This window comes from Athene cunicularia (assembly GCF_003259725.1).
Source record: "Athene cunicularia isolate RWA chromosome 1 unlocalized genomic scaffold, athCun1 chr1_part2, whole genome shotgun sequence".
Taxonomy (NCBI): domain Eukaryota; kingdom Metazoa; phylum Chordata; class Aves; order Strigiformes; family Strigidae; genus Athene; species Athene cunicularia.
In genome coordinates, this window is record NW_020799092.1 from 17,201,800 (window position 1) to 17,228,200 (window position 26,401).

At 42.5% G+C, this 26,401-nt stretch overlaps 1 protein-coding gene across 1 annotated transcript; it reads right to left on the reverse strand.

Moving 5' to 3' along the window:
* Window positions 1-6,177: 6,177 nt before the first annotated feature.
* On the reverse strand, window positions 6,178-24,909 carry AKR1D1 (aldo-keto reductase family 1 member D1). The gene is made up of 8 exons (XM_026867805.1): window positions 24,740-24,909; window positions 20,214-20,330; window positions 15,728-15,805; window positions 13,390-13,512; window positions 11,528-11,637; window positions 10,888-11,053; window positions 10,030-10,112; window positions 6,178-6,344 (listed from the first exon to the last, which is right to left on the reverse strand). The coding sequence occupies exons 2-8, from the start codon at window positions 20,223-20,225 to the stop codon at window positions 6,302-6,304; spliced, it is 615 nt and encodes a 204-aa protein (XP_026723606.1). The 5' UTR covers window positions 20,226-20,330; window positions 24,740-24,909; the 3' UTR covers window positions 6,178-6,301.
* Between the last annotated feature and the right edge of the window lie 1,492 nt (window positions 24,910-26,401).

A 26,401-nucleotide genomic window follows, 5' to 3' on the forward strand; every position in this document is an offset into this window, starting at 1 on the left:
GTCCTTGTTTTGTGGGAGTGTTTTCCAGCCAGCAGTGACCTGAGTGAGAGCTGGACTGCAAGTGCCCTCCTTCCCAAGAAAGTACATTATGTTTCTCAGCTAGCAAGTCCTTCCCCCTTTCACTCTGATTAATTTCTTATGCAAAGTTGAAAAGTTCAGTGGGGTGGATGAAGGCAGATCCCTTCCAGAAGGCTGTACAGCTTGGTAACTGGATAGGGTGAGACATGTAGGTTTAAACCACCATAGAGATTTGAACCTGACTTGCTGCATCATTTCTCTGTGCTCTAACTGCTGAGGGAAGGGAGCTATAACGCCCCCTTCCCTCCAACCATGTTATCTAAGAGCACTTTTAGTGCCTCAAGCTCTTGCACACCCAATAGACCAATTCTGTGAACACAGGGGCATGATCCAAATAACTTATTGGACTCAGGCCTGGAGAGGTGTAGATTGCTAAGGGAATCCATGACTGCTGGTGTGCTCTAAATGCCATGTCTAGAAAAAAAAAATTAGTAGAAATGTTAAATCATGTGGGTATTTCTAATATGTTACCTCTTACTTTCATGCTCTGTTGGTTCTTCTGCTCTCTACTGGGAGGACTGTACCTCATAGGTGACCAGAAACATAGCATTGGTTTGTTGAATGATGGTGTGAATTTCTGATCCAAGACATACAAGAACCTTTCTGAATGTTGGAGATTCCTCTTTGAAGTTCCTCAAGTACAGATCAATGTAGTAAATGAAATGTAAAGGCAAACTCTTCCTCATTCTATAGAAAAGCAATGCAGGACTGCAGTTCCACCACTGTGGAAAAGCTTGGAGGAACTGTGATGAGTATGCTGCCAAACAGCTATTTTGGGCCATTCTGGACTGTCTGGGAACACATTAAGATGGTGGGGTCACCTTGCAGGGAAACCTCAAGATTTCACAGGAGGATCTCAGGCTGCTGTCCTGTCTGAGACATGGTGGCATAAGAAGCAAAGCAGTTTTCCTAAGAGATCATGAAGACAAAATACTCTGCAAGTTTTCCTCAGGGTCTGCCCCGGCCTGGGAGAATAAAGTTGGTCAGGCTAATTGGGGGAACAGAAAATTTAGGATGATCTTCCTTGCACTGATGGTGTGGGACCTCTGTTTTGTGCATCTATACTGTGGTAAACCTTGAGTCAGCAGAGTCACTCCTGATTTGTATGTGCTAAAATGTTAGCAGGATCCTATCCTGTGTTCTCAGGAGCCTGCACTTGCATGGCTGTTCTCTTGTTATGCATGAGGTTGCTCTGAGACATGTTCTAGGTCATCATGAGTTCTCATTTAACTTGTAATGGAGTGCACATTTGTCCTGGTTCAGGATTTTGCCTTCACTATGTTCAATGACCATGGACTGAACCGAGGCCTCCATCCAGGTAGCTTTGCAGTTTACAGAGCAAAAACTGAGCAGCTTCATCGAGTGGTGCCCCTCTGTGTGCATGCATGTGTGCTTATACACACGTGTCATCTTTCTTTCCAGCTTCTTCCCTCCCTCCTCTTTTTCCATTTGGTTCTGCTTTGTATTTTATTTCCAGTGTGTTGTCCTGTTGTGAGTATTGCTCATGCATGTTGAGTTAAGTTCCCCAAGGAGTCTGTCTGGCATTGAAAAATTAAAATTATCTTTTTTGGGTTTTGCACTCTCAAAGTCCTTTATTATGAGCTTGGGTTTTTGCTCCAGGGTAGTAGGATGTTGGGAAGAGATGAAATATGGCACTGCTGAGAATCAATTAGTATCAAAACTGCACTACTACCCAACTGCATGATGATTACCCCACCCCAAATGCAAATGTGTTTACAGTTTAGGTCACAAGTGAAATAAGCATGTTGTATCTTATTCTAACATGTCACTCTTTTACAGACTTTCTTTTCACCTTAGTGCTTTTCTATAGATGTGTGATTTCTGTTCTGTTGAAAGCTGGGCAAAATATGTCTGGAAACAGCAGATGTATCTTCTCTCCTAGAAAATAAAGGCATTATCTTGGAAATACCAAACCCATTTATTACAAGGTGTTTCAGTCTGGTGGATGGCAACAAGGGGGCTTTAGTGCTACTCACAGTGAGGAAGGTGGTATCTCATCTTGAAACTACAGATCAGACATACTGAACATGGGGGATCTGAGTTTGTCCTCTGTGCTCACTGCAGAGGTCTGAGAGATGTCTTGCATATCCCAGGCACAGGATTTCTTTTCCTCTAAGAGTCCCTACAACACTGGATTTTCTTCCACACTTAAATGATTCATACACTCAACTGAAGAATCAACTCTGATTCTGGTTATGAGGTGATCTTAATTAGTTAAGGAAAATAACAGCCTCTCTGCTGTTGAATAGCTTTGCATGTCCCAAGGATATGGTAATGGTTAAATACCCTGCCACTCTGAAGGTAAGCAGGTTTCAGGGTTTGTTGGATTCAAGAAAGGAATGAAGTGAGTAAGCCTCATCAGGTGAAGACCCTGCTGTATGTAACAATAGCTTTATCTTTGGCCTGTGATCTTCTCCTACTGTTTGCAAAACTCGCTTTCTGTCCTTGGTTATCATTACACTTTGGCCAGGAGAAGAGAGATCTCATTTTTATTGTAGAGCACCCAGTTCTATAGCACTTAGGCCTTAATGGTGGGCAAGGGATTAAAACTATGGGAGGTACTGCCTTTCATTCCCCTGTGTCCAGTTCTGTCCACCCAAAACTGTGTCCCAGTTCTGGCTGATGGCTTGGTATGGCCACTTGCCGTTTCCTCCACAGAACGTATTATACACCCTTGTAAAACTTCTTGATAGCCATGTGGTATAAAAATGTGTGATATAAATCCAAAGGGCTTTCTTTAATGTAAAGCTGTAAAATTTACTCAGGGCCCATCCCACTTTGCCTCTTACTATTTTCCCTATTCCGCTTGCAGGCACCTGCACAGCATCAGGGAAAATTGGATGCATGTCCCTTCTGAAACACAGTCCTATTCCAGATATTTGGTACTGAGGAAGATGAAGCTCTGCCTTGCCATGGGGAAACAAATTCAGCTAACCATGTAGTGCTGGGTGGGGGTAACATCAGCATGTTGCATGATAACTGCCTGACAGTGCTTCCGTGTTGCTTCACCTATTAAATGTGAGCATGCACGTGCCCAAGGGGAAGGGCCTGGCTGCTGCCGCGCCAGAGCCTTCTGCTCTGCCCTGGGCTTGTGTAACGACAGGGACAGCCAGCCCCTGCTCTAATGTACGGCTGTGGCAACTGCTTTGCTGCTGTGGATATGAGCATAGTGCCTGGTTTTCTGCTGGCCAGACTAGAGCAGCCCTTGGGCTGCAAAAAGAATCTAAAGCACTGCATCACTTGTTCTCCTCTTTGCCATAAAGTCACTTGTGTAGTTGAAGCAAACTTCTTTGCTCTGGATTTCATTTCACTTCGCAGCTATGGGAAGAGCCACAAACTACTCGGGTTACTTACAGTAAAAGTGAGAAAGTTTTCCCGGTACACATTTGGTCTATTCTTGTCACGTGTACTTGTTATCAGAGCAGGAGGTGTGGAGCCCCCTCTGTCTGTGCCTGACCCTTCCAGTTGGAGCAGGGCTGTGTGTGGCACTTCCAAGCAATAAGTTTTGCACCAGGCAGTGAGTTCAATGAGCCTCTGAAATTTGCTAGTTGTGAGCAGATTGTATGTGGGGTTTGGGTTCTTTCTGTCTTTTTGTGAAGTTACTGGTGGAATACACTTCCCAAGCCCCCATCTGCAGGCCTGCTTATTTTCTCTCCTCTAAACCTTTCTTTGTAGGGCAAGATGAGCAAAGCAGGGGGAAAAACTAGGCTAGACATCAGTAGGAGTTTCATAACTGATGGAAACAAGTATGGGAGCGTTTGCCCCTGGGAACAGGCTGAATCTTTTTTCATCATATTCAGATGAGGCAATGCAAAGGAGGAGGATGATTCTATTAAAGGGAGGGGGGAGGAGGGGGGTAAGGGGGATTTTCTGGCATGACTTGGGCTGGAGGAACTCTCATAGTCTGTCCTGCCTGTTATCTCAGTACAGATTGAAGGCTTGATTAATAGAGTATTTCCTGTTAGACTTCAGCATGTTGTCTTCTGTACTCACACATACAAGGTCACCTGATTTATTAGAACCTCAGGCACTGCCTAACCTCTGGGAGACATGTCTAGAAAGAGCAGATAACTGAAGGGTCTGGTGTGAACATTTAAGCTGAGCATTAGTTGACATTTGCAGTGTAGAAAACAAGAGCTTTGCCAAACCTGTCTTGAATGTTGGCAACGGCTGGAGACCTGCACCTGGTCAAGTTACAGTGCAAAAATTTGTACGGTGCTACTGTTAAGCTGTTGAGCCCTGATAGCTCTATTTAAGGCTGGTACTTATGAAGCAACTGGAATAACATGTTGAGTATGGTGGTAACTGGTCTCCTCTGGCACTTGAATTTAGATCTGGATTTTGTTCAGGTTTTTGGCCAGGACATCAGCTGTTTGCAAAGGGGCAAAGCAGGGCTGTGACAGTGGTTCTGACCAACCCTGGGAGCAGAGTTCCACCTGACCTTGGGATTGTCCTTAGATCTAATGTGTCATCTTCCTCCTCAGCTATATCTCCCTCATCTTTTTATTTCCCACTCTGGTCTAAGTGGGCAATGGAATAAAATGGCAATTGTCCTTGGGTAGCCTCCATCAAGAAGAATGCTCCTTTGTTGACATACATTTATAAATGGATTTATAAATTCTATGTGAAGGCCACCCCCAGTGAAGGGGCTTGACTTCTCTCATGGTGCCCACTGAGCTCATCCAGAGATGTGTTGGCACTGGACCAATTTGGGAGCCTTGCCTGTTCCTCCTCTGAAATGGTTGCCCCTTGTACCTCTTTGTCTCAACTCTGAGGAGCACACCCTGACCCAACAGAAGTCTCTCCATGAACCGCAGATTGGCATTTTCCTGTTCCAGTCACTCTAGGGATAATAAATAGCAATGGTAATAAATAAAAGCAAATGCTATGACCTGAAGATTATGTATGAACCATTTTTCAATGGCAGTATGCACATTTTAGTATGTGAAGTACTCTCTGTGTATGGTTTAGTTTCTTCTCTAGTATCTCTCTAGTGTAGCCCCTCCGTGGCAGGAGTGCTTGGGCACAGGAGGGAGGGAAAGTAGCGTTCTGCAGATGTGGGTATAGGCTGATGTACCTATAGGCTGCAAAACTTGAGTAAACAAGTGGTCTGAATAAGAAATTCATGCTGAAGGAGGTAGTCTTCCTTACTCTGTGTCTGTGCTTCTGCCTCCATGTTTCAGAGAGCTGAGGACAGATTGAAGAAAATGTCCAGGTTTCAGTCCAGCTCCTTCTGCCTGATTCCTACTCTTTCTTGAACCTGCCAGTGTTCTGCAGTCTCAAAGTACGGTAGAAAGTTTTATGTAACAAAATACAACTTTATCTTCCTTTAAAACTTAGCTTCCTAATTCAGTATTGTCTTGGTCAGGAGTTTATACAAAAGACTGTAAGAATTTTGAAAGGAACAGAAATCTTCTTGGGCCAGTATCAGTTTGTGGAGCAGGAAAGAAGTTTAAAGGATTTTTAATCTAAGGGATTTTTTTAACTCTTAAATTCTCACTAGTGCTACCTCCGGAATGGCTCCAGACTGCATATGCAATGCTATGCAATACCATCCTTGTATAACAGCTAAAATATAGATGCAGTCCTGAGCTGGGGGGTGGGCAGGGAGGGATATGAACATGCTTATAATGCTTTAGGGCTTGAACTAGTTGCATGTGCAGCTAGCTGAGGGGCACCTACAGAATGCAGCTAATGTACGCAGCTGAAGAATACTCTGGTAGTATTCTGCATGAAGCAGTGAATCTATATATCAATATACATATGTGCATATCTATATCTATATCTATCTATATATAGATATCTCCAAACCAATTAGTTCCCCACTCCTAACTTTCTCTCACTTGAGCTGTGAAACAAGATACTGCTTCACATCTAACTGAAGCAGAACTACTTGTTTCAAATTCAGTTAAGATGTGCCACTGAGTGACAATGATTTAGCTTGAACTAGTGAGCCTGTTTTCAAGAGAAATCTATCAGTTTTGAAGCTTCAATGCTCCTAAGCAAAAACCAGAGATTCAATAGGTTAAATAGATTTGCTCTTCAGTAGCAATAAGAGACTGACAAGACCAGAGGAAGTAAATGTAATGTTTTTAATGCTGATGTGAACAGTCTCCGGTGAAGTCAAAGCACCAAACATTGGGTCTCTTTCAGCAAAGCCTAACAGCACCAAGTTAGGAACCTCCCCGGACACACCTTGTTTTCAGTATTCATCGTTGAAGGGATACTCTGGATGGTCACGCCACCTGTGGATAGGTCAGATTGAACAAGTGAGCTTCTTGGGTCAAGCAGGATATCACATCACTGATGCAGTTGTCCTGTGCCTAGCAAACCTCTTCCTTGCAATATACAGGTGGCCTTCATGGAAAGCTCTTCTGCTTATTCTGAAAAAGTCTGCTCTGAATAATCTTCCCTGCAGAGTTGGAAACAAGTCTGTACATTTAAGGAGAGGACAGTGAAGGACCATTTTTCAGGCCTACAGACCTTAAGGACAGATGGGAAACAAAAACAAACAAGAGTTTGGATGTCAGCTATTCTTGCTATTTAACTCAAGTTAGTAGAAGTGTTGTAGGGAAGGGGGATGGCTTTGCTATATACTTGTTGTGGAAGGGGAAGACTTCTTTGTTCAGGTGTCTAGAAAGACCCTCAAAATTAAGGGATATATCTGAAGAAGAGGTGGAGACACCAGACTACTACTTTGGCTTATGCACTTAATGCTGTCATGAACAGGTCTGGGCTGGTATGGTGCTTTGGTCAAGTGGCTGCCATATCTAGACTAGGTCTGTCTGTCCTCTAGCTCAGCCTAGACATATAGATGCTCTGCCAGGTTAATAGCACAAGTGGCAGAGAATTTACAAAGACGCTTTGGGGCAACCCAGTTCAGTGGAGAAAGGGATGTTTGTGACTGCATACTACCAAAGGTAGAGAGAGGTGCTTCAGGTTCCATTTTAAAAAACTGCATGCTCAGGGAAGATGCACAATCCAGGATTCTTATAAGGGCAAGAAGAAAATTCCCAGGGTCAACTGCAGGTGGAAAAATAACACTGTGTTTGCTCATTATTGGCAGGCTTGAGAGAGAGGTAGTTGGGAGTTGGTAGTTTTGTTGTGGGTTTTCTTGTTTATTTGTTTGAGAAGATGATGCTAAACCACAAGCCCTGGCTTGACAAACACTTTCCATTAGCAAAGACAAAAATTTCTGATGAGCATTCTCAGGTGCACCATGGCAGCTGGATATCTTGCCTTACAGCAGAGCACAACAAATACTGGCATTTATCCCAGCTGTGAATCGTTCCAGTTTGGGAAGGATATATTTCACAATATTGAAGTTAACTAACTGGAAGGCATCAAACATTTTGAATTGGTTGTGTCAAAACATTTCACTCTAATATTCAGCCAAGCTGAAGTGTTTAAACATTAACAGATTGAGTTGGTTCAAAAAAAAAAAAAAACAAAAAACCAAGCCACAACACTTTGGCTTGTTTGGTTTCAGTATAATTTGACTATGTCTGAGTTGCCAGTGTCATAATCTCTACTTTCCATCTATGAAGTTTGCTAATCAGATCTCACATGTTCAAAGGTCTGAGTCTTTTGAGTGAAAATGATTCACTCAGGGGAGTCAATGCAGGTTTGAATAACTGGTAAGGAAGAATATCCATAGCAGAGACTGGGAGCACAAGGTAAATCAAGCAGAAAGATTAATGTAAAACTTGCCCAACATAATACTTCCAGATTTCTCCAAGGCGAGAAGAAACCATTTCAGACTGACATTTCCTGTATTACTTGTATTTTTACAAAATGTCTATTTTCTGCTCAGATGCTTAACTTGCTAACTCATTCCACTAATTGTAATATTCTGTTCCTATGGGCTTACTCACACCATCAAAACAGCAGACTTGCACACAGTACTCATGGCAGCTGATGACTGGAAGAGCAAGAGGAAAGCTGGCTTTTTCCATTCCTGCTGGCATTTGCATCACAGCAGTTGAAGGTTTTGCACAAAGTTGACTAACCAAAGTCTTTCTGTATGATGGTTTGACTTTTTCAGATACATATTGCTAGAAGAATTAAGAAATCTCTATGCTGGTAGCTCATCTGTTGCAGTGTCAATTCCAGACACTTCAGTGTAAGAACACATAGTAAGAAGATACATGTTTAGCTGCTCCTTACATGGCAACATCACTTTTCTGAGAAGGCATTTTTCACAGCTGAGGTCAGACTGTATTTAAGCATTTTCCCCAAATGTGGCACTGCTGTGAAAAACAGGCCTGGCAATGTCCATCCTATGCATCACGTTTTCCTTTTTCTCAGTGACCTCCTGTAACCAAGTTTTAGTATAATAAAGCAAAGCATTTAGTTTATTAGTTTTTAGATTGGTGGCAGAAGTTCTCCTGTGGGCATTTGCATCCTTTGCTTCTGGAAAAGGCTCTTGCATTTGCACCAAGGTTAAGTTTTGTGTATACACTCACTAAAAGTTTAAATGATATTATAGCTGAATTTAGCTATGAAAACCCTATTTCAGATACCAAAACACACAGAAGAATTTGCTAGGCCACTTGTGAGAAGCCTTCTGAAACTAAGTGCTACTGACTGATGGAAGACTATTTTAAGTTTTAAGAAACTGAAGCTTCAGAGCACCTGGCTGAGCTTAAATGTGAAAGATGAACTCCATTATGATGCTTTTAACTTAGTTCATGTTTCCTAGCATATTTATGCAGCACGGTAAGTGGTTTATTTGTTCTTTTGCAACATTCCTCCCACCTTTTGAGCAATGGTCAATGTTTTGGAGTGCTATTAATGCCGCTATCCAGCTTCTCGTTATTTTTAGTGCTTGAGCACACTACAGTTTGGCAAGACACATATAATCAAAGCTAGCAAGAGAAATGCATGGAAATTAACCTCTAGCATTTGGCTACACAATTGAGTGCTCTGAAATGGGGAAAGCATAAAGTTTGGCCATAAGCTGTAGATGCTCTTGAGCTGAAAGAAAAACAAATGGCCTCATTTTCTGGAGCTATTGGGTCAGTCTGAGCCTTCTGGGGTAGTGCAGCCTTCAGGTGAAGCAAAGCTACATTGGGTGGAAAGCTTTAGATCACAAGCAGCAAGAGACCAAGCCTTGTTAGTTCTCTGAAGAGATAATTACGAAGTGGTCTAACAGTCAAACAAGCTGCATGGTTTTCTGCTTTCCATATAAGAAGGTACAACTCAAGATGGAAGCAGAAGAGGTAAACTGATGAAGACGGCATCAGAGGAAAGGCCAAAACAAAGTTTCTAACCACTTGTGGTCACTAAGAGGTATCATCTTTTATGAGAAAGTTGGGTAGGCAAATTTTGATGTTCTGACCAAAGTATTAAGCAAGAAGGAGCAGAGCTCTCCCTAAATTAGCACTGTGGTTTCGTGTAGCAATGTTCTTAATTTTCAGGCTTCCAAATGGCAATTTAGGACAAGTTGTCTCTGGAAGCACTAGGTTTACAATCCATAAGTCGTTGTACTTGAGCAGCAACATGGCTTGCTGAGCACTGGAAGCGAGGGTGAGAAGGAGGGAAAGACAAGAAATTGCTACTATTTGAGTTTCACCTCTGATATCCACACTGCTAGGCAGAAGCAATGCTACATCTTGTCAGTGGCTGAGACTGTCATTACAACATATAGCAGAAAGCATTTGAGGAGATGGAGCAGAGATGGAATAGCCAGATGCAGTCACTTTCTACTAGGTGGGCTTTTGACATCTGAGCTGCAAACAAGTATTGCACATTTATATTTGCAATGGGTCCAGGAGCATATTCAGACATTAACGACCTCCCATATTTAAGCCTTACCTTAAAATAAGGTTGTTTTAAAAAAATGGTATTAAAAGGAAGTGATTTTTTTTTTTTAATCCTCTGAAAAGACAGGAATATTTTGTGAGGATCTAGGATTCCTCCTGGACTTACATTAACAGTTCCACATAGCGAACATTTTTGTTCAGGGCTTCAATCTCTTTCATCTCTTTCTCAGTGAGGGAGAAGTCAAAGATCTAATAGAAGGAGATGTTAGGCATAAGTTAGCATTTCTTGTCATAATCAACATCCGTATGTTCCAGATTCCAAAAGTAAAAGCCCCCCTCCTCCCCACTGTCTCCCTCACAAATTCATACTTGCTTACATTTATAGGAAAGTCTTGAGGACATGAATAAGTATGGTCCCATTTGTTTACACTCTTTAGTAAGAAGAGAAAGGTAGTCTGGCAAGTACTGGGCCACCAGCTTTGAAAGCAATACATTGGCAGGGAAAGCAGGGAGCAACGTGGTTACTAAGTGCTGCAAGGGACATGGGAACAAATTCTTCATCTTATCTGGGTGTTGTGGTCAAGCCAGATGCTTTCTGGTGGTGTGGTTATAAGCCTTTCTGGCACACCTGTATGCAGCAACCCTTCCTTAACAAAGCTGCCCCATACCTGAAGAGTCAGTCATTCCTGAATAACCTACATTCAGCAACCTTGGGCGGCTGCCCTACTGAATTACTTCATCTTGCTTGTGCTGCTCATTGCAGCAACTGCTGCTCTGGGATACACCACCATCTGGAACTTTAGCTGTTCCACAGGGTTAAGAGAAACCAAAATTTCCTCTCCACTTTGCTCTATTATTGTCATATCATGGTACCGTTAAGTGATGGAGACAAAAAGCATTAAATGGGGCAAAGTTGACATTGGTCAAGCCTTATGTCTACAGAAATAAATGGGGAAATTGCCTTCTATAAGGGCTAAGCCCATGTAAGTGATGCATGGATGAATTCACTGGAGTATGAATTTACCTGGAAATTCTCTCTGATGCGTTGTGGATTGAAGCTTTTTGGGATGACCACCACCCCTCGCTGGATGCTGAAACGCAAAGCAACCTGTGCAGCTGTCTTGTTGTACTTTTTGCCAATGGCATTCAGCACAGGATCCTTCAGTAAAGGAGGGGAGGACACATTTACCCTGGAAGAAAATTGGCAAAAAGGAAACAAAAAAAAAATTCCTCCTTATCTTTAATGTCAAAATGTCGGGGCATCTACTTGTCTGTGGACAGAATACTGCACCTTTTAAACAATTACCGTGAAAGATAAGAGAAAAGCTTTGGCATTTATGTTGGCGGTCTGTCAAAGGCAACTTCCTATGTGATATCCTAACATTGACTTAGTTTCTACTTCCTCACCTAAGCTTCAGCGTTCCCAGTTATAGACACTGGCTTTCTGTTAGAGGAGACCTAAGGTGACCCTCTATATGGACACCTGGCATTTTTGGATGACAGCATGCAGCATGAGTGTTGCAAGTTTACATTCACAACAGTAATATTTAGACACTGAAGTTCAAAACTACTTTGAAAAATTTTGCATAGAGACCCAGCAGTGGAGAACTATTATTCTTTTCCTAGATATTGTCATTTTATTAGAAAGTAACACAGGGACTTACCAGGTTTCGTCCCTTGAAGTTCCCAGTGGGCTGTACCCAACAATAACAATGTCATGTTGTCTGCAAAATTCTAAGAGTTTAGGTTGGGTGAAATAGGGATGGCATTCGACCTACAAGAATAATGTAGAAAGATTAATCAACAGGACCAGATACAAAGAAGATGGAGCCCCAATATTTGTGATGGCTATAGACCAGGTGATGTTTTCAGGAAAGAATACATGTAAGTTAAGGAATAGGGAAATTCAATCTGTGGTTACTGTTCTAATTGTACATTGTTAGATGATGATTTTTTTTTTTTTTTTTGGTGGATAGCAGACCAACATCTGTGATTATAATTTGGTAGCAAGGAACGTTTATTGGCCCCCAGTGGAGAGGTGGCAATAAGTGTGTGAGGGGGTGAAGGTGAGGGAAGCTCACTAGAGAAGTTGTCTGAGAAGGCAACCCATCTCATGTGGGTCAGATCTTTGCTTCTCTGCCTCTTGCATTCAGGATGACTAATGTGATGTTATTTTTAGGGGAAGTGTTGGTATAAGCTGTCCCAGATAGAAAGGTGAGGGGGGGATATGCAAAAGGTGAGATATCTCCATAATGGGAACGACCTTGTTACAAGCTCTGCCCTCTCACATTGCAAATACTGTTCCCTTACAGACAGGGATTTTCTGGCTGTGTTCTCAGTCTCTGGGAAAGGGATGTCTACAAGGTGACAGAACAACCACTGTTTGCAGGCAGTCTGAAGCTAGCTGGCACATCTGTGTTTGCTGGCTAGCTGCCCTAAACTGGGCTTAATCTTTTGCCCAGTTTTCCTCGACCCCAGGAAGCAGCAGCCATTACAGTGCAGTCTTAGAGGCATGCCAGAAATGGCAGTTGCATTTTGCACCCGCTGGGCATGTCAGTAGAGTGAAGGGTGTTGGAATTCCCTCCTCTCACAGGCTCCCTTTCCCTGCAGGCCGAAGACAGAAATGAAGGCTATGGCCAGCCTCCCTGCCCTGCCCCAGGTCAATCCCAGCTCTCCAGGCCACGTGCTGCGGGTGGGAAGTTGGTCCCAGTTGGTCTCTGGCCTCTTCTCTGATACTGCTAATGTGGATATTAGTTTGTGCCAGATGAGTCAGAAGAGCTTCCCAGTGATTTCTAGGAAATGCAGTGACCCGCCAAATGCCAAAGTCAAAGGTACTGGGCATTCAGATGGGTCACTGCCACTTACCAGCTTCTCTGAGCCCCACTACTGTAATTTAACTCGGACATGCCTGTCACCTTCATTGGCTTGTTCACTCAAGTCAGTCACTTAATGGAGTCTCCTCTTTAATTTAGATTTTTATCTAACTCTTACTGCCATCTTATAGGAAAGGCACAAAAGAGCAAGTACAGGAAATTTAGGAGTTCCTTCTAATGGCCTTTAGTCTTGGGAAGCTTAGAGTGACTCAGGATCCCCGCTACGTAGGGTTGTTTTGGTTTGGTGTCAGCTGAGGTAGAAATGGCTTCATTGAGGACTAGTTAGGTCTGAATGATTTCTCTTGAGAATTTTTTGGACTTGAAGTAAGGTACATGTCAGAGATTTAAGATCTGCATTGACTCAGCATTCAACCTTGTTACAGAGCTTTAGCACAGAGGCACCAGTTTTATCGTCTTGGAACAGGAACTAAGAAGAGTGATCGTTCCAGCACCTTCAAATATTTATCTTTAGCCCAGATAGGATGAGTAATATTTTCAAGCTAGATATGCAAGTATGACAGTATGGAGGGCAGCATCTATGGCAACGTGTACGTCACCTTCCTGAACACAGTGGCTTAGGCCATGTGTTGCCTCTGTGTTCCCTACAGCGTAGTGGCACCATGGCAAGCACTGCCCTCGGCTTGCAGTCATACCTGGTTGCTGACGGGTTTGTACTTAAGTCCTGGCTTGTTCAGAATCATCTCCAGCTGCCTGCGGTTGAAATTGGATACTCCAATAGACTTTGCCAAGCCTGCATCTTTACATGCTTCCATAGCCTGCAAAGAAAACAAAGACCAGCGGAGTCCCATGTGTTGGCTTGATTCCTTGGAGCATATGCTTCAGAGATAGGTGGAAGACAGTCCATTCTTGAGACTGCAGAAAAATCTTTGCTGCAGCAGAACTAGCAGCTGTATTAGCATGAGGGCTGGTGGCATCCTGCTATTCTAAATGATGTTCCTGTGTAGACCCGCTTTCTACACCAAACCCTAACGTTTCATACCTCCTGCGAGGGTAGAATTTGTCTGGAGAGCAGAAAGATTAATCTGAGATACAGATACTTCAGTGCCAGACATCTGCTTTCAAAGAGTTTTGCTTACTTTATGCTGCTTTAGCACTGCCTCAAAGCTGGAGAAGGGAGAGTGAACAAAACAGATTGCTTTCTGGATAAGTCAATTTATTTCTTTTGATTGTACAAGTCTCTGTCCAGTGAAATCCCCTAAATATCTGGCAAGGCATATCACAAAAACAGCACAGTACGGTACACCACAAAACTTCAGTACGGTATAAAGCAGATAAAAAGGGGGGAGACAGTAATTCTAGCTATTCTGTACTTCAGACAAAGCCTAATAGCCGAGAAAGCCTTATGAATACTGGATATGAATACATGCCCTGGTCTTCATTAGCTTCATCTGCTGGGTGGTTACACGGAAAGAGAGGCCTTTCCTATGGTCTTCCCCTTTGCTCCCAGAAACTCTGCACACAAATGACTCAGTGACTGTCTGAGGCAGAGCAGACCCCCCAGTGGAGCTGGATACCCCTCCTTTCTGTCTCTCAGGAGCTGAAAGCAGGGAGGTCAGAGGCACCACGTATTTGATGACCTCTAGTTGGCCTCATATGCTTTGTATCACTGTGACAAGTCAGCAAATATAGTCATCTGGAGCCATTTTTGCCTGCTAACACATACTGAGAGAGTGAAATTATCTGGATTGAGTTTAACCAGTTTTATTGAGATTGATGCTATTATTTGCAGGCGCTCACCACCACCTATTTTTCTCTTGGCTTATTAGCTGAAGAGTGACCTGCTACAATATATCCTTTAAAATTAAGCACCAGTTTGATAATAATAACAACATAACAGTGTTCAGACAGTTGTTGCTTTCAACATTTGAGCAACTATTCTGTGAAAGAGAGGAATGAACTGCATCAGCCAGATACAAGGGTAACATAAACAGCTAATGTGGAAGTCTCTGTTCCCCCTGAAACCCAGCCTGGATGGCTCAGCTGCCAGGGGAAAGCTCAAGCCCACCCTGGGCTCTCTTCCACTCTGAACTTTCACTCAGAATTTCACCCATTACCCATGTTTATCTCCTGCACCTTGAGTAAAGCTAAACTGGGACATGACTATTCAGGTCTGGATGATGAAAGCTGAAGTGGAGCATGTAGCAGCCCATGTTCTCTCTCCTGGTGTGAACTGAGCTGAATTAGTGATGCTTTTGCAGCAGACCTGATGCAGAAGGAGAACTGACCAGCTTTGGCCATGAATTATATTGTTCAAGGCTTCGAAAGGCAGGAGTGTGAGGAGATTGCTAATCTTACTTTCTGCCTCACCTGACACATCCCGCAGCCAGATGGCTGTAGGTTTAAAGAGACATCTGGCTAAAGGACTAGAAAGCATCACAGACAAATTTAGGATGCAATCTTTCAGGCAAATGCTGCTTCCCTTCAAGTTTTCTTATCAGATGCATTTTCATCTGATAATTCAATGTAAAAGTGACTGAGCTTGTTCTGATGGCAAGGGTTTTGTTTTGTTTTGTTGTTTTTTTGTGTTTGGGGGTTTTTTGTGTGTGGGTTTTTGGTTTTATATGGTGAGCTTTAGGGCAAATTCTGTTTTTTCTTGAAGGCAAAAAGCCTCCTTTTTTTGAGGAGGATCCAGTCTCTTAGCGCTCCAACTTTCTCCCGATGTAAAGATCTGATAAAGAGGAGACATTAGTAAACACCTACAGAATCCTCAACTAGCAAATGTTGAGTGCACTCTCTGAAAGAAGGGTGTCAGATATTTCAACAGTGTTTTATTTTGTTCTAAAAATAATTAGGGGATGGCAAGGTGCAACATCCCTAGGGACAGAAAGTAGAATTAATCCATGGAGCTAGTAGAATTCGATCCATTTGCCCTGTCAATATGCCTCAGCTTTGTTTATGAAGGCTACAAGTAAAACAGAAGGAAGATCTGTGTTTTTAAAGCATATATGAATGGATGTTGTGTTTGCTTACCTCCCAAGTGGCACATAAATCTGTCTCATGGTAGATAAATTTTCCATTTTCATCTTTTGGGTAGATTGCTTCTCCAGGCTGAAAAGTAAAACCACACTTTTGTGCTTTAAAGAAAAATTTTCACTCCTCAGAGTAAAGATTTCTACGGACTCTGTTTCTACTAGCAAACAAATAAAAATTCAAAGACTTTCTGAAACACCCTAAGTTCAACAGGTCATTCATTCTGGGCTTACCACACCCTCCACTGCTAGATCATCCTTGGACACAGTTCTGAACTGCACGAGGGGACACTCAGGAGTTCCTGGATGGCCTTGTTTTTCAATAAACTTTTGACTTTTACACTACGGCATCCAAAGGACTAGTCTCCTTCCAAAGGGCTGGGTTAGGGTACTAACCTGTATTCTCTTCTACTTCTTCCCTCCTTTCTTCCCAGCCCTTCCCCTGATCCTGTATGTGTCCTAGGCACCTGGGAAGAGTACCAGCTCAGTCCAGGTCCCAGCTGTTGGAGGAACAATTTCCAAGAGATATACTTACTAGTAGTAAAGTGCTACATGCATAGCTATAGTACAGGCCATGAACCTCTTAAGTGCCTTATCCACCTTTCTTTGGGCACTAGGAACTCTTTCATCCTGCCTCTATACCCCATAAACAAGATTTCAGAGATGAGTTATGAGCTGATATCTCATGAGCACAGCTTTCTCTTATTTGCTGGTCATTTCGCTGCTGTTGCAGGCAATGCATTGACACCTGCCTCCCTTTTGTCTGATTGTAATTTCAGGTTTTTTTCATAAAAACCCTTCAGTGATGTTTGATATTTGATCTGACTGCAAACTGCTACATTTCAAAGGCCTGGGTACAAGATGTTGACATGGTAACTCCTTGGGAACAAGCAACTGTGACTAATATGATCAGTAACTGGCGCCTCCCAATTCAGTCAAGAAGTTCAAATTCAAGGCATTTCATGGGAAAAGTGAGCCTAAGGAAAACACAGTCTCAGATTTCAGAGGCCAAGGTTTAAGAGGCATAAGCCTGTCTTCCAAATGTGCTGGTTTTCCTCAATGAATTCCACAAAGATGACTTGTTGCCTTTGTTGCTGTGTCTTGCTGAAAAAAAAATAATCTTGACCAGAAGGAGGTAGATGGCTGTTGGGTACATTTTTCTATTATAAGGCAAAGTGTTTGCCATCATAATTTGAGGTGGAGAAGCCCTATTTATAAAACCACCCCATGGTATTTTGGAACAAACCATTCATACCCATGATATCCCAGAAAACTCTCCAAGGACTGCAAGCTCAATGCATAGCAGTTGGAATTCTTTGAGTTCAGGGGATGAGTTTACTCTGTTCCATTCTAATTCATTAACTTCTGTTCAACATTGCTTTTTTTTTTTTTACAGTAGTCAATAGTCAGCAATTACATTAGCTAATTTGTCATCGCCCATTTTCCTCCATTTCTATCACTTGTGTTCTAAAAAGCAAAGTCAAGATGAATGGCGTTTGAAGATGAATTTATCTTGACTGAGATAAATGGTGTCAGGTATTGCGGATTTTCACAAGGAGCAATCCTTGTGCCCCTTGCCTCCAGGGAACTGCAAAGTACAGTTGCCTCTGCTCAATAGTCTCCAGTCAATACTTTCTCTGCCAAGCTACCTTTTCATGCAAGGGAGTTCCTGCATGGGAGAACTGTCTGCAGATGGATAAAGAGGGATAAATTGCTGGGGGAAAGGCAGGGCTTTTGATGGGACAGGACAGTGGTTACTGGGTCTTTGTAAAGGTCTTGCAGAAGTTGGTCACACTTTGGGTTCTCATGGACTGCACTGCACCAGTCATGCCCACAAATGCTGTTGTCTTCTCTTGCAGTTCTCTTGGAGATAGCCATGCACCTTAGACAGAATGTGAGGTGGCTTTCTACCATGTTGTTGTATGAGCACTGAAATAAGTGAGACAACACCGTTCAATCACTGCCATGATGCAGGGATCACATTCTATCACGTCATGTTCAAAGTCTGGAAGCTCCAAAAGCATATTTAAAACACAGCAGTTGGTAACCACTGAGAGGAAAAGCCCTGTTCTCATTATAATAATTTCCTCACCAACACAGATGCAGGAAGACAGGTCTGCACATCCCATTGCTTTCACAAAATGGTCTTTGACAAGTGGGCTTTCTCAAGAGAGCAATTTTAACAACTTGTGAATGCCCAGTGTATAAACAGAAGGCAATAAGGAGTCAAATAGTGAGAATATTGGTCTGTTTTGCTTTATTCTCTTAAAATGACGATACTTGGATAAGACTTGTTCAGTGTAAGGCTAAAATACTTAGTTTCCTTCTAGATCACAGAATAATTTAGTTGGGAGGAATTTAGAGATCGTTTAGGACACAGGTACCTGCTTACTGATGGATCAGTCATCCTAGAAAAACCTGCCAGTGGGTATGAGCTATCCAGGCAGAGGGCACGTGGTGGCCTGGAGGAGACCTGTTCCTGCTGGTCATCAGCCTTGCTAGGGTAGAGAGGCTGAGCACTCCCGCTGGGCTAAAGGGAGGAGGGACATAAGGCCTGAGTGGGGAATCTGTGCGAGGGAAAAATACAGAGAGATGCGGGCTGATGTTGGTAGGTCAGTGAATGATGTCACCCCACATGTCAGCCGTTCCTGATACACCCAAAAGTGCTGGTGTGGTGGGGCTTTCCTCCTCTGAGCGCTGCTCTCCACAACCAGGTTCCTCTTACTCTACCTAAAAGCCCCCATGAGAGCTTGCATGGCTGGGATCTGCAGGGGCACATTTCCTACTGGTTTCGGAGTGGGACCATAAGCTTTGTCTCAAGTTCTTCACTGATTTCCAAGCAGACACTAGTTTTGCTAGAAGGCTTTTGGGGAGACAGGAAAGCACCAATGTTTGTGGACTAAGGCAGAGTAGGAATTTGTTAGCATTACACCTGCATACTCCTCACCAAAGGCAAGCATCACGTGCAGGATGGGTTCATTTGTGAGAGAGGGAGCAAAGGAAGGAAACACGTTACTATTGTAAAAGGGTGGGGTTTTTTTTCTTTTTGTATCTGCCACAGAAAAATGTATATTTTTCAGTCAGAAACTGATTTTTTTTTTTTCTTTCCTCTCAAGGGGGACATGAATGAATCTCCAGCACTGCTACTCCTTTAACAACTCAGATTGTTGATACAGGCCTCAGGGAGTCAGCTGTACATTACTTTAAAGCCAGCTGTCTATATCTTTATATTGTGAGACAATGACCTTCACTATGTGGGAGAATGAACTACAAGAGAATACAAACACAAGCAAAGGGAAACAGGAAATTGAAGTGGTGGGAAATTTTTTAAAATGTACCCAAAAGGATTCCATACGTGGGACTGTATAAATAAAGTTTTAATATCTGAGTCCAGTTACTCCTATACAGGTCTTAATGGGATATGGCTTCCCTAGGGAAAAAAAAACTGCAGGTCTAAGGTGATTGCTTCATTGGTAAATTGTTTCCTATCTGATGCTTCTGGCAGTTTGGAGTCTGTAGTAAAATAGAATTTTAATAATCAGAAAACTAACTTCCTTGCAAAAAGAGGCCATTTTAGAGCTTAAACATCCCACAGAAACAATTAGCCAGCCAATTGCCTGACCCTATTCTCTAAGAAAAAGGATTTAATTGGTTCAAAACCACTTAAATACGTTTTGAATCTCATTCTTCTATTATTTAACTTACCCTTATATCATGTACTTGCAGAAGAAAATTGAAAGCAAGGTACAATTGGCTGTGAAAACAGAAAATTTGGGGATTTGAAAGATCTTGTTGCAAGGGAGGCATGCAACTCCAGTATGAGCTCCTTGTGTTCAAAGGTTTTGGCTACAAGGTGTGCAGAGCCAGCAGTATGAAGGAATATCAAGTTTTAAGTTTTTTAGACATTTGAGAGTGAGGGATGGACAACCCATGTTTGGAACCAACTGTGATCTACTGAAGCTGTCCAAGAGGAGCACTGAAGTTAAGGAGATGAAGACCATACCCAACTATTTGCCCAGTGGCTTTAATACTACTGAGGCTATTTGGTTTGGGGGACAGAGTAAGGAAATCAGCTTGGTGACTTTTCTCCCTTTCCTTCTCACCCTCCAAACTTTGCCCCTAGCTCTTTGCTGCTTTGTATAACCACTTTCCTCCAGTGACTCCCTCCTCATGGCTCAGAGAGGATTAAGACACATGTGTTGCTTCAGCTACAGTAATTCTTCAGCATAGGAAGTGTTCAGTCCTGGTTAGGAGACCTGTCCTTCCAGAGACACACCATGTTACAGCTGTCAGTAACTGTTCTCACACCACCTATAAGCCACTCTTTGCGTGGGTAATGCACAGAAAAGTATGCATGCAGTATATATCAAACATTATCTGGTCAAAGTACTATTTTCAACATGGACTGGAAGCTGCAAGGAAGATGCTGATGAAGACATGGGTTCAAGACAGTCATGCACTTTTTTTGGGGCAATTTTCCTTCTTACCTTGAAAGCCATTGGCAGCTCAATAATGTAGAGGTCAACGTAGTCCAGCTGCAGGATCTTCAGGGTTTTCTCCAGCGTAGGACGCACAAGCTCTGGGGGGTGGCAAGTATTCCACAGCTGAGGAGGCAAGATAAGCTCTTTTTTGGGTGCCAGGAGGAACAGTGATCATCCACCAGCTGAGACACACCCTCCCCCCCCAACACACACACACACACACACACACACACTCACTCACTCTTGTCCTTCTGACAGAGCTTGTGATGCACAGTGCAAAGACATTGTGGTCTACATCACTGCAAGACAAAGGTGACTGCCTTATCCTGTCCCAGTGCTGACCCAGTAAAGCCATTACATATTTGATTATCACAAGGTTCTTCTGAGTTGAGTATATTGCAGACTTCTGCTCAATGAATTTAGGCAGATTCCTTTTGTTTTCTGAGCTTTCCCAGCATATGCTTTCACTGGAAAACTTTGTTCTCACAAGAAATCTGTGGTCAGTTTTATGCTTGAAGGCAGAAGCTCAGATCATGTGAGTTAAACTACTGAACAGCCAAGCACCCGTCACAAAGAGAATCTTTTGGTTTTCTCCTGTGGTCGTGGAGCCTGAGTGATTGCCTGACCTTGGGAAGTTTTAATTTACGCCCCAGTCCTTACTGAAGTTGCATTAGTTTTCAGTTACTGTAATTCAGGTGTGACTAGTTAAAGCACAGCCTTTCAACCTCTTCAATCACAACTGCTTCCTTGTGGGATTATGCCCTGAGGTTGCTATGGAGTGTGCTTAGTTGATTAGCTTTCAGGACTATCTCTAACTGAACTCTGATGATGCTAATCTCTAGCAAGAATGAAACCATAGCATGGTAATTAGTAACCAAGAGCTCTTTGTAAACTGATTGCTGCAGTTAAAATAGACAAGAAACAGAATTAACACACAATAGAAGGTTTAAAGTGCCGTTTGTTTTCACACAGTGAGCTGGGCTATCTTATCATCTTTTTTCAGTGTACAAAACTGATACGTGGTGTCATGTTGAGTTTTTTGGCACATTTATTGGCTGGAAAAACCTTCAGTTTGTTGGTATGGTCATTGTCTAGCCAGTTCTGCCACCAAAGCTGGCAGTCACTGTATGCCAAGGTATAGAATCAATTCATTCTTGACACACAAAATACTTGAATTGCCATTTTCAGGAGAAGATAATGATTATAGGTGTCAAAGAACATAGCCTGGGTAACCTTTAAATATTTTAGATGTTTGGTTTTTTTAAACCAGATTATTGTTTTCCCAAGGAATAACTATCTGCTCAGTTCTGCCAGCAGAGGCAAGGACACATTGTCTTGAAGTTCAGTTGTACTGAGGGCAGCACATCTGACCCTGCCCTAAACTGACAAACCAAAACAGGATTTGGCACCTGGAAATTTATACTAGGCTGTATGTTGCAAGGTGAAAGAGTTTATGATCAGTAGATGGTGGTTACACAGGCTGAGGTGTACTATAGTAAAGGGAGCAAGGGCCTGCTCTCAGGAGTTTTCAGCTGTTCCATGGGATTTCCTGAAAGCCTTTGGTCTGGATGGGTTTTAAGCATTTTACATGTAAAATGAGATGTTGTTTGGACTTAAATATGGGTAAGGAAATGAGTCTATATACCTTTCAGGTGAAGTTTGTTTTGTTACTGTGTTTTAGAAATTTAGCAACCTGATAGTTGTTAGTTTACAAGCAGTTTTTCTGAGCACCCTTTCTAGCTCCATGCTATTGAGTTCAGTCCTTGCCGGTGAATATACTTCCCTTTAAAAAACTGCAGAGGTTCTAAACAAACACCCTTTAGAAACAGCAAACGTTTGTACTATGTTAATACATAGATGCCATGGAAACTGAGGAGTTTCATAACTGTTTTCATGATTTGTTCAAGTTATTGTATTATCTACCTAAGTAGAACCCATGTAGACATTTGAGCAGCCAAAGCTGCCAGCTGGCTTTGGCATTTCAGGACACCACATTTCCTGGAAATGTTACTTCTAGTTTAATGAAAGAAATATCCTGGGATGAAAGAGGAGACCAAAAAGGTCTTGCTATATAAGCCAAGTGAGATGTTGGCAGTTGATATAAAACCTCTAAAATTTCTGGATGCTGAGCTTCTCTGCCTGATCAGCCAGCCAGCAGCATGAGCCAAGTGCAAGTGCTGATGATTTCAACTGGCAGATGCAGCCCGACTGCACCAAGTCACTATTCCAGTAACACTGCCACTCAGCGGGGCTGCTCTTGTTAGTTCCTTCTGACGGACCAGCCTTCAATCTGCACCATCTTTCTTTAAGGAAAGATTTGCATGAGGGGCTTGAGTCTGAAGGGTTTGGGGAATTTCCAGTACTTCTGATGTCAATAAGGCTGAAAACAAAACCAAATTTTGTTGTGTAGACTGCTTCCAAGAAGGTGTACTCTATCCACCATGTCTCCCGGAAGATGCAACAGTTCCTATCAGTCAGTTACCAATTAATGGCGGTAGCTTGCTATTTGCCTGTAGTTCATAAGATACATAAGTTTGTGAGGTACGTAAAGCTAAAGATACATAAGCTCATAAGGCAAGAGACACCCAGTCCCACCCATCCTGGGAAGTTCAGAGTTGCTGTGAAAATGTTCAGTGAAACCTGTGAAAATCCTGGATTGAATTGGTTGCAGAATATTTTCAATTTCTGCCTCTAAATTATTTAAAGACTACAGAGACGCCTTAATGAACTATTACCCTGAGCACCTGAAGTTTTGGCAAGCACAAACAGGACAGAACAGAAAGATAAATCCACGTGTGCCCCATCTCACGGTCTCAAGGCAGGCCAGAACTACAGGCACTAGCTCTTGTGGTACTATGAGTTGCAGCCCCGTGGCTTGCAGGATCTGCAGTTTAGGGAACAAATGAACTTACAATCAAGAAGTCAAATGTAGTTTCACAGATGGCTCAATGTTTAAGTAGTGATTATCAGCTAGGAAAATCATCTAGTGATTAGATTAGACAACCTAATACAGAAAGGTTTAATAAATAAAGTAAGTTTGGAAATTTTAACAAAATGTGCTTTCACAGAACCTAAAGGTTTGTACGGGAAAATAAACTGCAGGGGAAGCAGTTGAGAAAGTTAAAAGACTCAAAATTGTTAGGACATCTGGTTCTAACCTTTTGGAACAACTTTGTGGTTTTGATTTGAAATATTACTGGTAATTTGCAGTAATGAAACTATAAAACAGTTGAAACAAATTAATTTGACTGATCCAAATCAACATATTTGGCATATGAGAGGCTGAGAGACTACCCTGATAAAGGTGGAAAAGCTGAGGATGTGAAGCTTTTCTCAGGACGGCAAGGTTGTTACCAGTAGAATCAAGTAGGGAACTTGGAAAAGGGTTGCATACTTTACAAATTGAAAATTGCTGTACTCGGAAATTGGTCTATCATTGCTGAAATCCACTTGGTCTGCAAACTACCCAATATGAAGCTTACTTTCCCTGATCATAGAGCTTAACTATATTGCTTGCAGTAAAATGGGCCTTTTATCCCATGGGATCTTTCACTCTAGGAACCATAGTATTTATTTCCAAGGCTGTTGAGTAACTTTTGTGGATTACGTCTTATTTGGGAAAGGAGAAAGGGAAAATATTAGGCTGATATGTTCAAAGAAGCACTGCAGGAAGGGGAATTTGAGGCCATAATCTCCATTAGAAACTGGAGAGGCACCATGAATTTTCTGGGGCCATCTGATCTTTATTCTGCAATGTGCAATGAGCTCTTTCTCTTATACCTGGGATATAGTCATTGTAGTTGTAACAGCTTTTGTCAGACACTTTATCGGACAAGGGATTTCATTATTCTAGGAGAGAATCAACTCTTACAGCTAAGACTTTAAACCATTAACCAGCTCATGCATTATTCTGGCCTCGTTGCTCTAGAGCAGAAGTGTGATGACATCTTCTCTCCAAGTAAGTTGATTCATCATACCAGAACCTTTTAATGACAGGTGATACAGTAACTAAGGGTGTAGCTTGATGAGTAATTTTCTGGCAGTAGTACCACTGTAAGCACTTGCTGTTCTCCTGTACACAGACACTTGCGTACACGTGCTTGCTCCCACCCCTTTCATTGTGCAATCTAACAGCAAACCTGTACGGGGAATTGCTCTAACAGAAAATAACCCATTTGCAGGCTCAGTGAGTATACAAATGTGTGTGCCAGCGTAACATGTGGGACAGTAACAGCTTAGGCAGCACTGCTGAGTGTAGCAATAGTTTAAACTTGCTGGTGCCTACAATACTAGGCAGACTGGGTGTTGCATGGTTCCCACTGCTAACAAAGCTTTAAACTGAGAACAACAGGGATTCCTGCACTTAACAGCAAATCTAGTGCTCGTTAAGCTCTGCAGCGTTATGGTAATGCTAGGAAAAAAAATAAAGGTTGTTGGATCTGGAAGCATGCCTGACGTTGACTACAGGCATTTTTAAGCCAATTCACAGAAATCCTGGATTTAGTGTAAATTATCTGAGTGCAGCTTCTCACCTTGCCACAGTAAAAAATGTCTTCTCGCTTGATCCTTCCTTCAGCAATCTTCTCCCGGATGGCTTGTCCCACCTCATGCTCATTGTAGTAGACAAAGGCGCCGTCAATATGGCGGTAACCAGCATCAATGGCAATCTTCACCGACTCCAAACAGGTACCTTTGGGAGTCTGATGGGAGAAGAAAAAGAATAAACATGGTTTCAGGCTCCTGCTCACCTCTCCTGAAATGCTATGGAGTCCCTGATATATGCACAAGGTTCATGCTGGAGTTCATTCCGTCTAACCATCTGTTACCTCCCCAGACACCTCTCTCTCAAATTCTGAATAAAAATGTGCCGTGCACTTTTCTTCAAAACTGTTATGAATGTGGAATTAGACTGGAAAAAGGAGCAAAGCAAAAAATTGTCTATGTGTCTGGGAAAGAGAGAGTACTAGAATCCTCAGGAAGTAGAAATGAATGTATTTCATATGAAAATTAGTTCAGAATTTCTTACCTAGAGAGCAAGAGCTTTCCTACAACAGCCGTTTGATAAAGTCCCTTACTCAAGTGCAAGAGGACTTTTTGGTTGAGCAGAGCCTGATCAGAGGCTGTTTGAATACCTTATGGCCCAGTAGAGCTTTCAGCAGAGCAGGAACTCAGATTTGACTTCTTTCTCCTCAGATCATCTTATCATTGGTGGTACCACAATCCAAAGGGTGATAGCTCAGGAATGTCTACTGGTGTTCCCAGTTCTGGACAGTTGCTTTATCGTGTGGCTAAGAATCAGTAGATGCTTTAGTGTACATTTATATGCACCTTACTGCTTCAGTTTAAGATGAGCCCAAGAAACCTCTTGATAAGTCCAAGTGGCATTTTTGTACTGGGTGCTGCACTTATGTTTACCCATCTTTGCTGAACTTCATAGTAAGCTTGTTTTTTCAGAACAGTCATATTTTTCATTAGCCAATGTGGCAAGCAAAATACATGTAGGCCAAACCAAGCAAAAAACGTAAGACTGAAATAATTTGATCACTGAAATGGCACTGAAAACATCTTATTTTTGCCACAATTTGTATAATGAGAGGGCAGCTCTAAATGGTGGTGACCAAAGGGCTCTCAGTGACACATGGCAGTGCTATTCTCCCACCCTTTTCAGAGGCATTGCTCTGCTGTGACAGGGACATCTGGTTCACTTAAAGGAAAACTGAAACAGGGTGAGTCAACCTGCTCTCCTGTGTTGCTCTCTGCCAGCAGCAAATGCCAAGAGGTGAATTTTGCGGCCTCCAAGTGAAGGGCCAAGACCACGCTGCTTCTCCTATGAAGAAAACAGATGACAGAGACATCTGGAAATTAGACAGGGTGTGAAGAGAGGATGTCAAATTTGTTGATTTTGCTGATGCCAAGGAAATACAAGAATCAGGGTTGGCAATAGGTGCTGTTGGGAAGGACCACTTTTCACCACAGCAATCGGTCTCTCTCCAAGCTGCCCTTTTACAGCAGCCACTGGCTTGGCTGTCCAAGAGTTTGCCATAAAACAAACAGCTGCTCTTCTACCACCTGCTGAACTGGAAGGTGTGAAACTCATAGCTGCCACAGGATGCTGCAGTGACTAAGGACACTGGTCTGCCCTTCCACGTTCATGGAAGAAAGATCTATGACAGACTGCTGGAGACACATAGGGG